The following is a 13,083-nucleotide window of genomic DNA, read 5'->3' as shown; positions in this document are numbered from 1 at the left end:
ACAGAAAGAAATTCCACAATTTCTCACATTAGCTCCTCCAATTATTTATTCACAATGATGCTGAAAAAATATACCCTATGTATTAATTGTCATTTGAAGCAAGTGAAACTCATTTATTTTGTTTAACCTTGTGTTCATGAAAAGATTCTTAGAAACCCCAGTTTCTTCCTTTCTCCTTGCTTCTAAGTGAACATACAGGAGATTCTATAGGGACCACTAATGCAGCTCAACTGGTACCAAACACTTTTACCCTATTGCTCTCCACATGGACATGTCTTCCATGGTTCCCTTATGCTCAGAGTCTTCCTTCTCATGCCGATCAAACATACCCATCTTCTCTTCCATCCTCCCAGGCCTTCCTCTACATTACATGGTAGAGGTCACCTACTCAGGCCTTACACATATCACTGAAGTAGTAAGTTCACATGTTAGGGGGAAGAGGGCTCAAAGGCTTACTCATCTCAGTATTCTGAAGTAATATGATTGTATTTTATGCAGAGGACTTACTGGAGTGACTCTGGAATCTTAGGTATCTCAACAAGCATTAGGGCAACATTTTCTGCCAATGTCCAGGGTTAGGTACATACTCTAGCCAACCCCTACATCTCATCCCCCCAATAAAGAACAACACACTTTGTGAGAGAAAACAGCAACTAAACCACTAACAGACCCAAATCAATGATGAGAAGTGCAATTAGTAAATTAATTAAGGTTCCCTTCACACTTCCATATGCAGAGGCTGATCATTTGCTTGGTTTAAGTAATGTGTTCTATCTTAATTGAAGTCATTAGTACCCAAAGTAAATGTCTTAAAATTCCCCCTAGTATGTTTGAATGGACTCCCACTTTGCCACACAGATCCCAGTTCAGCTGATACTTAAGCTGCTACACTAATGGTATTAATCATGGCAGATTTTTTTATTTAAAGTGACTGGTTTTGTGACTAGAATTGTTAACTGGATACCTAGTAACATTTTAATTCCACACACACACTCCCAACACAAACACCTTGCTGAAGACTGTGCTTTTCAGAGGAATTTTACATCCAGTGGTTGGCACTGACTTCTCACTAAATTTTCCTCTACCATGATTGTTGCCGCTGCACCATCAAATGGAAAATAAATTTATTCAAAGTTCTGTTCTGAGGCTCCCTCACATAACTCCTAAGCTCCCACTAACTCTCATCAAGCTCTGAATTGTCTCATCAATTTGAGCCAGCTTACACCCCACTAGAATCCTCATTCCTTCATGAGATAGTTGTGGCTTCTCTGTGCCTCCCGCCAGAAAGCTAGACTCTAGAAAGACTAGGGGAAGGGTGGTGGAGAAAAGGCCTGACTTCCCCTTCTTGATGCAAAGAAAGAAATAGCTGAAAAAGTTAGTTACTTTCTTCTCCGTGTTAAATTTTAATTTCCCAAAGGGAATCAGGCACACAAAGGTTTCTGCAGAGTTCGAATATTCCTATGGATGGAATGATCTATAATTTATTATTTTTATATACCTTCTTGTTTTGTCTCACCAACTTTCTATTCTGCCAGCACTTAATAATTTCATAAATATATATAGCAAAGAGAAGATAAACAGTGAAAGTTTGAAGAAGACAAATGTTTGTGACATCCAAATCTTTGCTGTATTATTAGTGGATTTTTAGACATATTATAAGAGGTCTGTCCAGACCACAGTCCGTTCTCCAAGAACTGCCTTTCCATTGACCAACAGAAAGGACTCATTTGCCATGTTTATATTACATGAATCTACACCCTCAGCCTTAGCTGACTGGACCAAGAAAGAATACCTGACCCACACAGGGCCGAGCCTATTCTGTCCCAGGTGAAGCACTAGCTAGTCTCTATAGATTTCATAGTCCAAGGACAGGTAAACTTAGAAACCATAGGGTAGCCATCTTCTACCAAATGCCTGGAGAAACAAAACATGTTGATATGTCAAGAGAGAAGAATGGATGAGTGATCCTGGAGCCTTGGACAGAACAGGGCTGAGACGGAGACTGGCTGCCCTGGCTCCTGACACCTTCCCAGCTCCTGGTTCCTTAGGCCAGACCATACTTTTTGCTCTTGGTGTCTCTGGGCAACAGGGAAAGGATTCAAATAGGGTGGTTGTATCAGTTGGAGCCCAATCAGAGGACAGAAATGATACAATAATTTTAATTTTTGAATTTTTTTTAATTATTATTTTTTTATATGGAAACACTGACCTTTCATTCTGTTACAAGTTCCAGTATTTTCTCTGACCTCCATCAGCCATGGGTACCATATCCACCCTGGGCAAAACTGGGGATGGAAGGTCAGTGGGTCTACTTCCCCATGAGCCACATCCTCAGTGTTGACCAAATACCATCATGCTGGGTAGGCTTCCTGTGTCTACCAAGAAACAGGGGAATTTTAATATAAAAAGTTATTCATTGTATTGGGGGAATGACTATAAAGAATGGAGAACTCTAAAGAATCCCCCAGGCTCAGAGAGAGTATCCATGCATGGACAGACCCTTCCCAAGGCTGCATCCAGACCTCATTGGAGAAGGTGTGATTGCACGCACTGGGTGGCTGAGGAGTTCACCAGGATGCACAGCTCAGTGCTGGCCAACAGTCTATGGGCAAGTAAGAGAGACAGAGGAAGTCAAGACATTTGGGAGCCCCCTTGCTTGATGGGTGGCACAACCTGGAGTGCATAGTGCCCATGTTCAGAGGACTGCAGGAAACGACCCTTGGCATGCAGGTGGTCAAGGCTGGTGAGAGGGCTGGTGAGAGGGCTGCACGCGAGTCCTGGGATGTGTGGTGTCCATGTTGAGGGTGCCACAGAGGGGTGGTGACTGGGGCAGAGCCAGGACTATAGGCTTCTGAGGGTCTTCATGGCCTGGGTGACCAGCTAAGTCAGAGCACCACTGTCCCAAAAGTACACACTGACTTCTGACAGACTGGGCAGCAGGGCCAAGAGAAAGCAAAACTCAGGACGGGAACAGGAAGAGAAGCCAAACTTCCTCTTGCAATGTCCCTCCAGCACCCTCTACTGACAAAGCTTAATATTGTGCTCACTGCACAGGAAAAGCGTTTATTGTTGTGTTACCATGGAGCAGGTTAAAAGGGTAGAATTGGAGCTGGGAGGCATTAAATAGATAAATGAGAGGCATTAAATAAATAAATAACTAGCATAGAAGTCACCACTCTGAAGGTTTTAGTTATCTCAAGATAGCACATTCATAGCCCTAAAGTACATGTCAAGAGGCTGTATTAGTTATCTAACACTGCATAACTTGTCTCCAAAACTTAGGGGCTTGAGGCAGTAATAATTTGTTATCTCTCATGCTTTCTGTGGGTCAGGAATTCAGGGATGTCTGGATAGACAGTTCTGGCTCAGGGTCTCTCATGAAGCCTTCAGTCAATATATCAGCCAGGGCTGCCATCACCTGAAGGCTTGACTCGGGCTAGATGAATGTCATCCAGGTTGGTGTTGTCTGGAGGGTGGAGGCCTCACTGTCTCTCCACACGGGATGCCCATATGGCTGCTTTAGGATCCTCTCAGCATGGCATCCAGCTTCCCTCAGAGAGACGATCCAAGAGACCAAAGCAGAAACAGTATTGCCCTTGATAGTGTGGCCTTGAAAGTCACACAGCATCTTTTCTGCTACAGTGCATTGGTAACAAAGGCCAGTCTTGACCCACTACGGAAGGGCCTATACAGGAGCACATATGCCAAGAGCAAAAATCACGTCTGAAGGCTGGTGACCACAGGGGATACAGATTCCAAGGCTCATTCACTCAACCCGGACCGTGATTTGCATTTCCTGGGTGTTTTTTTACCTTAGGTTGCACATTTAGGCATGACTTTTTGGCAAGCCAACTACAACTAGAGAGCCATAGTATGGGAAAGGACCTTAGAAATCGAATAGGTTTAACATCTTCACTTCTATATGAGAAAACTGAGAGCTGGCGAGTATAAATGCCCTGTCCCAAGTTATATAGCCAGGAGCTGCAGACCTGGAACTGGAGTCCCAGTATCCTGACCTCTAATTCTCTCTTACAAAATACAAGACCACTGACTAACTGCATTGGGATCACTGGTGCTTCTTAGAAATACCAGTCCCTGGGCTCTCTCCAGATCTACTGGGTCAGAGTCCCTGCTGGGATAGCTGCACACTGAGTTGAGTAAGATGTCATATTTGTAAAACTACCCAGGTATTTCCAATGAGCAGCAGCAAGTCCGGGAGCCACCATCCTCTACCCACGCTTAATTGTTACTGAAGAAGTTCTGACACCTGGACCTGGAGGAGGGTGTAAACCTAGCACATGCTGAGGCCCAGTAAAGCCAGATTCTGTGCCTTCACTACCAAGGTAACCTGTCCTGCTGGCTTCCAGGCACCCCTGTCACTGGGGACCAGCTCTTCTACTCACCTTCTGCTTTGGCCCAGGAGCACTAGAGGGGCTCATTGCCCTTGTCCTGGGTTGTAGATTTGTGGGCTGTGTTAACTTAATCCCATGCTCCTTTGATTTTCCTGGTGCCTGATTAAGCAAGGTCAGCACCTGCATGACCCTGAGGAGGAGGGAGCTCAAATGTTGCCTCTAGGTGCCTCCCATGCCTCATCCTATCCCAGCCTCCTCAGTGTGATATTGACTTTCTCAGTCACCAGGAATCCCTGCCATTCCTCTTGGCAAATGATTTCACTCATTTGTGGAGTTTAACAACAAAGCAAAACTGAAGGAACAAAATAGCAGCAGACTCACAGAACCCAAGAATGGACTAATAGTTACCAAAGGGGAGGGGAAGCAACATGAGGCCCTTAGTAAAGGGGTCCAGACCTGACTCTGAATGTCTATTTGGGGCTCCACAACATTTGAGGCAATGAATCTGCAGGTTTGGGCTAGATGCACCCAACAAGTCAACTACATTCCTGTATTGAAAAGATAAAATCAAATGCTGGGTATCTTTTTTCCAATAAAAAGGATGCTAATTTAAAAAGTAATAATCTCTATGCCTTTTTGCCTTTTTAAGCATGACAAATCCCAATTTCACTTTGTGATTCTCTTACCAATTAGCAATTAATCTACATTCTTGGCTGGCATTCAGCTCCTTCCAATTTGGAATCACCCTCTATTTCCTGTCTTCTTGAATCTCCCAAATTGGGACTGGTTTAGTTCTGTACATTATTTGTGTTAATAAATAGGAAAACTAATAATGATGATGAGGATGATTAATAACAACTCTAGTTATTATTTATCAGGCACCAATCTAAGGGCCTTCTCACATTATCTCATTTGTCTCAAAACCATTATCGAGCAGGTAGTTTGATGCTCATTTTGAAACAAGGAAACCAATGTTCATAGAAGTTAAGAAATGGGCCTGCAGTCACATGTGGCAAAAGTAGTGGAGCCAAAATTATATGCAGGCTTGACTAACTCAAGGGCCATACTTTTAACAATCATTGTCTAGTGCCTTCCATGACCAGTTTTCTTAGGATCAACATAGAATGAGCAAGAGCAAAGATTTCTCCACTGCAAGATCTACTTTTAAATTCCAGTTCTGCCAATTTCTAGTTGGGCAATTTAGGGTTAACTATTTAATCTCTGTAATCCTCTTCATCTATAAAACACGGCTAATAATTCCTTGCCCATGTGGTTATTATAAGGATTAAATAAGAAAATGAACAGTGCTTAGCACATAGTCAGTGTTCAATTAATAATAGCTATTTTAATTGTTACATTTTAATTGTCTTCATTATACTTTTCATCCCATGCAAAATGCCTATTCATTTCTCCTACAGATTGTTTCCCCACTGCACACCAATTTCAAGTTCTGGGATCCATTATGCACCGATTTATATACAATGACAGGGGAATCTCACAGAAATAACAGGAAAACAAAACTAATTTGAGAAATAGCGTCCCCAGAAAACCCTCAGAGGATATTACAAATGTGGCATCCTTCCTGGATCTCTTATTTTCTCTACCTTCAGTTCTTGTAAGGGGTCATTTCTTTCCTGATTACAGCTGCTTTCCTGTGACAGGCAATGAACTAATGTTTCTGCCAAATGAAAGAAATTCTCCCCCATCTCAGTGACCAACACTTCTGCTTCTCACGTGCGTTATCTCCTTCACTCAAACTGGTCCATTCCATAATTTACAGCCTGACCGATCTGGCAGGAAGGGTTGCCTTAGGGCCTCAGATATTGTCTCTGTGGGTGGGCAAAGTGGTCCTGGAATAGTCTATCCTGGCTGCCACATGGTAACCCCTGTCAGTGGTCCCTGCCTCTTTCTCCCCTGAACCTTAGTCCATCAGTTTCAATAGAACATTCTGTGCTTATGCATCTTTCCTGTTGTGGCCTCATGCTTACATCTTTTGGTATCATCTTAGAATATGTTTCAGGCTATATAGTATTGGGCCCAGAAGAACCAATACCTGGTCAGGGGATGATGCACAGCTAGGTCTCCATTTAAGGTTGGGGGAGACCCCAACAGCCCAGCCAATGTTTAATGTAGCAGGGATTCACTCAGTCTGGCAACCAGGAGAGGGTAGAGAATCTGAGCCCATTTTCCTGACCAGCTTTGCAGTCCCAGCCCATCACCTATATTCTAGACAAAGCTGTAACCTTCTCAGAGACAACCTAAGAAAGAAATAACTGTGTCTTCACTTTGCTTTCATTTGATCACTTCCCTCGCCGATAATTGCTTTTTTCACAAATCTGGATTGTAACTGTGGAAGAGTTAACATGCACAGTCAACAGGGAAGTTACTGGTATCATAAACAGTCACCAAGGAGAAGAGGAAGTAAAGAATCTGTTTCTTCGGGGATGGGATGGTGGGGGGTGGAGTGCAGAGAGCTCACTGGGGGTCAAACCCTCCCTGCCAGATCAGGTCAGGCCTGACAGGACTAGTGAATAGGATTAGGAAAGCAGACCCCCGCAGCCTAAACATGCCTCTTCAGTCTCCAGTTCTAGCCCTCATCCCTGGTGGGTGCATGGGACAACATACCAGCTCCATCTGGGGCTGGCCACACAAGGTGTTTCTTTCAGGCAAAAGGAGTGTGGGTTACTTAGTGGGGCCCAGACCACTGAGAACAGGGTGGGGACCCGTAGGCTGGAGCAACTGTTCCTCAAACACAATCTACCTGGTAATTCTACAACTTACTGGCCACTCCCAATCTATGAGTCACAACCTCTGGGGGAACTGGGAGATAATTTTTAAATACAATAAAATGTGAGAATCACCGAGAAAGAACATATGGAGAACACAAATCTAGGCCAATTTTTCTTTCAAGTATCCATTTTGCACAGAATAATGGCCTCCAAAGAAACCCATGTCCAAATCCCCAGATCTTGTAAAAAGGCTAAGCTACATGGTGTAGGGAAATTAAGGTTGCAGATGCAACTAGGGTTGCTAATCAACTGACCTTAAAATTAGGGAGATGATCCTGGATTACCCAGATGGGCCCAGTTTAACCACAAGGGTCCTTAAACACAGAAGAGGGTAGCAGCGGACGGGAGTCAGAAAAGGCAATGTGGCTATGGAGTCAGCCCAAGCGATGCAATGTGAGAGAACTTCAACCCGCTGATCAGGCTTTGACGATAGAGGAAGGAGCCAAGTGGCAAGGACTGTGAGCAGCCTCTAGAAAGCCAAAGGCAAGGAAACAGAGTCCCTGCCAGAGATGATGGAAGGACCACAGCCCTGCCAACACCTGATTTTTAGCCCAGTGAGACCTGCAACAGACTGCTGACCTATAGAACTGTGAATAAAATTTGTGCTCTTTAAACCATGAGGTTTGTGGTAGTTTGTACAGCAGCAATAGGAACCTAGAATTTTGGATAGATGTGCTATCCACAATGCACTGTAAAGTATGGCTTCTCAAAGCCATCAAGTGTAAGAGACTCGAACGAACACAGAAGAATTTCCATCTGTCCGAATTAGGTCCTATTTCTAGACTTGATGTGTATCAGTCCTCCTCAAGATAGTTGTGCTGAGTATGTGGGTGTTTTCCTGATTGCTTCTGAAGATCCATTTTCTACTGTGCTCTGTGCCCTGGTAGGCAGACCTCTATGTACTACACTCCCTCGTCCTCTGGTTTCCAGATGAGTTCCATCAATGGGACGTACCAGCAGGAGTCCGGAGGGGGCTCAGGTGCCAACGCTGTGCTTGTTGACCCCGACAGTGAGTCTTTCTTTAAATTGTGGGCTCTAGGCACCTCGCTTGCTCACTCAACAGTAATACCAAGGAAGATAGGAAACTCTCTAGAGTCCAGGAAAGGCTTCTCAGAGTAGGTGACAGCCTGAAGGCTACTCGGAGCCCAACTAAAAAAGATCTGGAATTCTCTCCATTTCTTATGTACCTCCACCCACGCACAACTATGTGGCGACCTGTCAGAGGCCATGGGTGAGAAAGTAAAAACAAGAAGTCAAGAAAACACAATCCAACAGTAAAACAGAAGCAATTTACTTTGAAAACTGCCCTGGCTGAAGCAATTTACCCAGTCATTATATATGCAACACTGCTATATGCAAATCACATGCAAATATAAATACCACCCTCTGTGGATAGCCTTTTCTTTGTTTTCTCTAGCTTCTAAAGCAAATCTAATTTGGCAAATAAAAACAGAAAATTACCCTGTAGTGAGATATAATTTGTTTATGCATCTCAGCTCCTCCACCAATACCCTCCCCTCTCCCACCAACCACAACACTAACTAAAAGCCAAAAGTGATATGCTCGTGCTGAAAACTGTGTGACCTTGCAGTACACTAAATAGGATTATTATGGCATAAAATATACACACTTATGTGTATATGGACCTGGAAAAATAAGTGGCCCCTCTTCCACGGAGCCATCCTAGATCACCAGTCCTCTCCATCCCTCTCCCAAAGGCTCACAGAGTAAGTTTAGCTCCCTCTCCTCTGTGTCCCTGCACAGTATTAATGGGTACTGATTACATGAAGCAATTCGTAAAAGAGTAATTGGCACAGCAAAATCACAGACAGAGCAGCCATTCAAGACCACCATCTAAACACAGACGTGCTTAAATGTGCATTACCTATGAACTGCAGGAATCGCCCTGTCTCTTCCTTTGGCTCCTCACCACCTATCCCCATGGCAGGTATTTTTAGAAGAAAACAATAACAAAAAGCTAGGAAGATGACCATGGCAGGAAGAAGGTAGTAGTATTAATATTCTGAATAAGGCTGAAAGGAATTCAAAAGTTGGTCCTTTCCTGCGAACATTTGTTTCCTGCATATAAACAGGAACATCTTACAGAGTCATCGGCACTTATTATTAGAAAACAAAATCTAAAAGATTAACAAACAACACCAAACCATAGGCTTGTTTGTAGGCCAACACTTCCAGCTGGGGCAGCAAAGTCAGCTCTTGAGGGTCAGGGTCCTGTGAGGATGCTGTCACAGGCCTACCTGAGCAGGGAAGAACCAGAAGAAAAGGTTACTGTTGTAAGTCTTATTCACAGTGAGGTAGCCAGTGAAACTCTTCCTGTTCCATCCCGGGAAAAGAGCAACCAGGCTCAGGTGTTTTCCTAGTGGGGGAAAAATTTACCCAAGGATTAGAGAAATAACGCAGCATTAGCCATCTCTATCCCGGCCAGACTTCTCCCAGGGGCCAGGTCTGAGATGGAGTGATCAAAGAGGCTGCAAAGTGACTGGCATGAGAGCACTTATGCAGCAAATTCCAGCCTGCCTGGTCAATTCCATGTATTCAACATTTACAACTTAGCCAAAAACAAGTGACATTTTTAAGCTTTTTTTTTTTTTTTTGCTTCAGTCCCCAAATATAGTTTATGTGCTATAGAATAAGAATTTTTTTAAGAAGAAAATCACCTATCCTCAGCTCCACCCTAAAAGGTAAACCAAGGTGTTCACATTGAGCCACGTGGCAGGCCAGGGCAGGATAAAGCAGTGAGTAGGAAAGAAATGGAGAAGGAACAGCAAATAAGGAGCAGGGAGTGGTGGGGAAGTAGAAAGAGAATCTGGACGAAGAAGAGTCTGTTAGCGGTGACAAAGCAAGTGTCCCCAATCAAAGCTACTCATTCAAGAAAAGTTATTTAATTCTGAGACATAGTAAGTTGGAGACTGGTAGAGAAAAGTAGGTGAGGAAGCTTGATCCATCACACATGTCACTAACTAAAGATGCCTTCAGTGGGGTGCCGAAGCCCACAGTCTGGAGTGGGTGCCGATTGCTAGCATCTGCTCCCAACGTGGCATTCCTCAACATCACTGAGAGGGTGCTGTAAGCCACGATGAGAACATTTACAGTCAGGGAGCAGTGCTACAAATCAGGCCCTGATCCCCAGAGCTGCTTGCTCACCTATTACCAGCACACCACTGCTTTGGGACTACATGCTCCCCTTCTAAAATGAATCTCCCCAAAGGGAAAGCACGGATCCTTTTCCCTAGTACTTTGTTGATCCTAGTGCTATTTCTGTGAAGCTTTGAGAAGTCATTTCATCCCTCTGTGCCTCAGTTTCTCATCTACAAAAGGTGGGCAACCTTCTGGATCAACAGGAATAAGAGTCTGCTTGTGAAACCCATAGAAAAGAAGCTGGCTTGTAGGGAGCATAGCTATGGTTACCTGCAAATGATTAGGTGCAGGGGAACCTGGGAGTGGAGGAGGTGGCGGGGACAAAGGAAAGGTCTCAGTGGGCAGTTTCCAGGTGGGTGCTGCTAGGCTAGCACAACAGGAAGAGCACGGGTTTCCAGACAGGGCAGACCTGGGTTTGCAATCCTGACAAGGCTCCCTAGCAAGTTCATCTCTCTGAGCCTCTATTCCTTTTGTGCAAATGGGGATACTGATCCCCCCTCCTGGGGCTCTGTGTCAGGATCAAATGAAAAAATGCATATGAGCCCTTAGCATTAGGGCCAGACAGAAAGCAGAGGGCTCAGACAGAGGGAGGCATGATCAGCATTAGCTCCTGAGCCACCCCCTGTGCGGCCCAGCAAACTGCCTTTTCCCTGCTCAGTGCAGCTCCCCCAGGGAGGATTGCTTATCTGAGCCAACTCCTCTAGCTCCTGCCTCTCTCTACCCAGTGAGACCCAGGCCTCTCCACCAGAAAAAGGCAAAGGAAAAAGAGAGAAAGGAAAAGGGAGATGTTTCAGGGGAAGTGGTGTGTGCCAGCCCTCCTGCCACCCACACACTGCCCTCCAACAGGCACTGTTGCTTCCTTCTCCCCTTCTTTGCTTCTGCTTTCAATTAGCGCAAAGAAGGGCCACCCTCCAGAGTTGAGAAGCCTTTAAAACACTTTGCGGGGGCCATTTGAGATATAATAGGCATATAACATTATATTGGTTTAGTACATCAGTACATGATTCGATATTTATATATATATTAGGAAATGGTCACCCCAATAAGTCCAGTTAACATCCATTACCACAGAGTTACAGAATATTTTTCTTGTGATAAGAACTTTGAAAATCTATTTTCTTAGCAGCTTTCAAAGATGCAATAGCGTGTTAACCAGAGTCACCATTCTGTACATTACCTCTGCATGACTTACTTCCTTTATAACTGGAAGTTTGTACCTACAACACTTTTGAAGTATTCTTCACAAAAATATTAATCTTCTCAAAATCAGAGATTCCTCCCTCCCCGCAAAAAAGGAGAGTAGTGAGCTGAAGATGGAGGGGTTGGGAATGAGGGAAATGTAAATCACAGAGAAGTGAGTGGGCAGTAGAGGGTTCGAGAAAGAAGTCAGAGGAAAATGAGAAAGGCCAAAAGAGAATGAGAAAAAGATAAACTATAATAGAAAGGAGCTGGAGGGAATGGAATATAGGAGGGGAATGATTGGATCAATCTATCTCGCAGAGACCGACCACAGGGTCTGCTGGCCTGCTTTGAACACATCTCAGATGTTCACCCAGGGCAACTTTCTGAGGATTCCAAAGTACTTTCTTGGCTACCTTGTACTCACTCAGGTCCATTTTCTACCTTCCCTTCTAGATCAGGAGCTACTGGAAAGCAGAGAATTTATCTTGTTTATCTTTGTACCCAACAGGACATGGCAGGCTGATTTTCACACATACTTAAAGACATTTCATACATACTTTTTGATGAATGAATGTTAATGAATGGATAAATGAATGAATCAACTAAAACCTGGCACACTGACAATGCACTGGGATTAGTTTCTTTCTACAAAAACCTGCTAAGGAAAGTAGGCCTCATCAACATCTTAAGAAATTTCGATGATCTTTTCTCTGGCCCGCAAAAACATGTTTCTCCCTGTTTCAAATGTTTAATTTCCTTTAATCAAGTCTCAGAAAAATAATTAGAAGTTCTTTCAACTAAAATGACTTTTTAATATTTTCAAATGTTGTGTTCATCCTTCTAGAACCTATTAATGGAATGTGTGGAAAACAAACTCCCAAGATGTAGGAGTTTCTTTCTTCCTGGAACCATGACTCACAATATAAATGTTCAAAACAGCTAAGAAAAGGAAAACCGTTTTCTTTGAAGTGACTTCACTTCCTCCTCATTATTTACTGTGGTTGTGATATTAACACTTTCCAAAAGATTGGAGGGTGACCAAAGAGGGCCTTGAGCCAGCTAGTCAGGGTGCACTTGAGATTTGCAAAGACTCAGGTCATCATCAGTAACAAGGAACTACCAGACCATAAGGAATCATAAATTAAGCCCTTTGGAAAATTATTCTTTAAAGTTTGTAAAAATGCAGTATTTGTAAACATGTTAAATTTTGCCTCCTGTATTAATTTTGTTTCAGAGCAGAAGGGTTTATTCCAGCTGCAGAAAAAGTAGACATGCAGTTACATAAAACCAAGCCAGCTAATTAGGGATTAAAAAAACTAAAATTTCCCTTGTCTTTCTGTGAATTACTGTTGATCTCAAAAATGTTCCGTTGTGATATTAAGACCCACATTCCTAAGGTTTTGACAGACTCAGTAAACAAAAGGGACTTAGGAGAACAAGCTGACCATCTGTCCAGAGCTTCCTGAACTTTCAGTAAAGCGGATGAATACAATTATCCTTAATTATGTTATCAGGGCCGCATTTGAATACCCAGATGTACCAGATTTTGGTTCAGCCACTTAAAATTCCATTCAAAGATTTTGTGTAACAAAACTTTAGGA

General features: G+C 43.5%; 1 protein-coding gene across 1 annotated transcript in view; it reads right to left on the bottom strand.

The window, feature by feature from the left end:
- The window catches only part of CPVL (carboxypeptidase vitellogenic like), a 138,213-nt gene that overhangs the window by 95,970 nt on the left and 29,160 nt on the right, over positions 1-13,083 (bottom strand). Inside the window, 1 exon segment of the mRNA XM_073239996.1 lies at positions 9,400-9,518. Within this exon segment, the coding sequence (XP_073096097.1) occupies positions 9,400-9,518 (119 nt within the window).

Source organism: Manis javanica, chromosome 6 (genome assembly GCF_040802235.1).
Source record: "Manis javanica isolate MJ-LG chromosome 6, MJ_LKY, whole genome shotgun sequence".
Classification (NCBI taxonomy): domain Eukaryota; kingdom Metazoa; phylum Chordata; class Mammalia; order Pholidota; family Manidae; genus Manis; species Manis javanica.
Note: the sequence above shows the minus strand (reverse complement) of the source record. Positions and strands in the feature narration are given on the sequence as shown.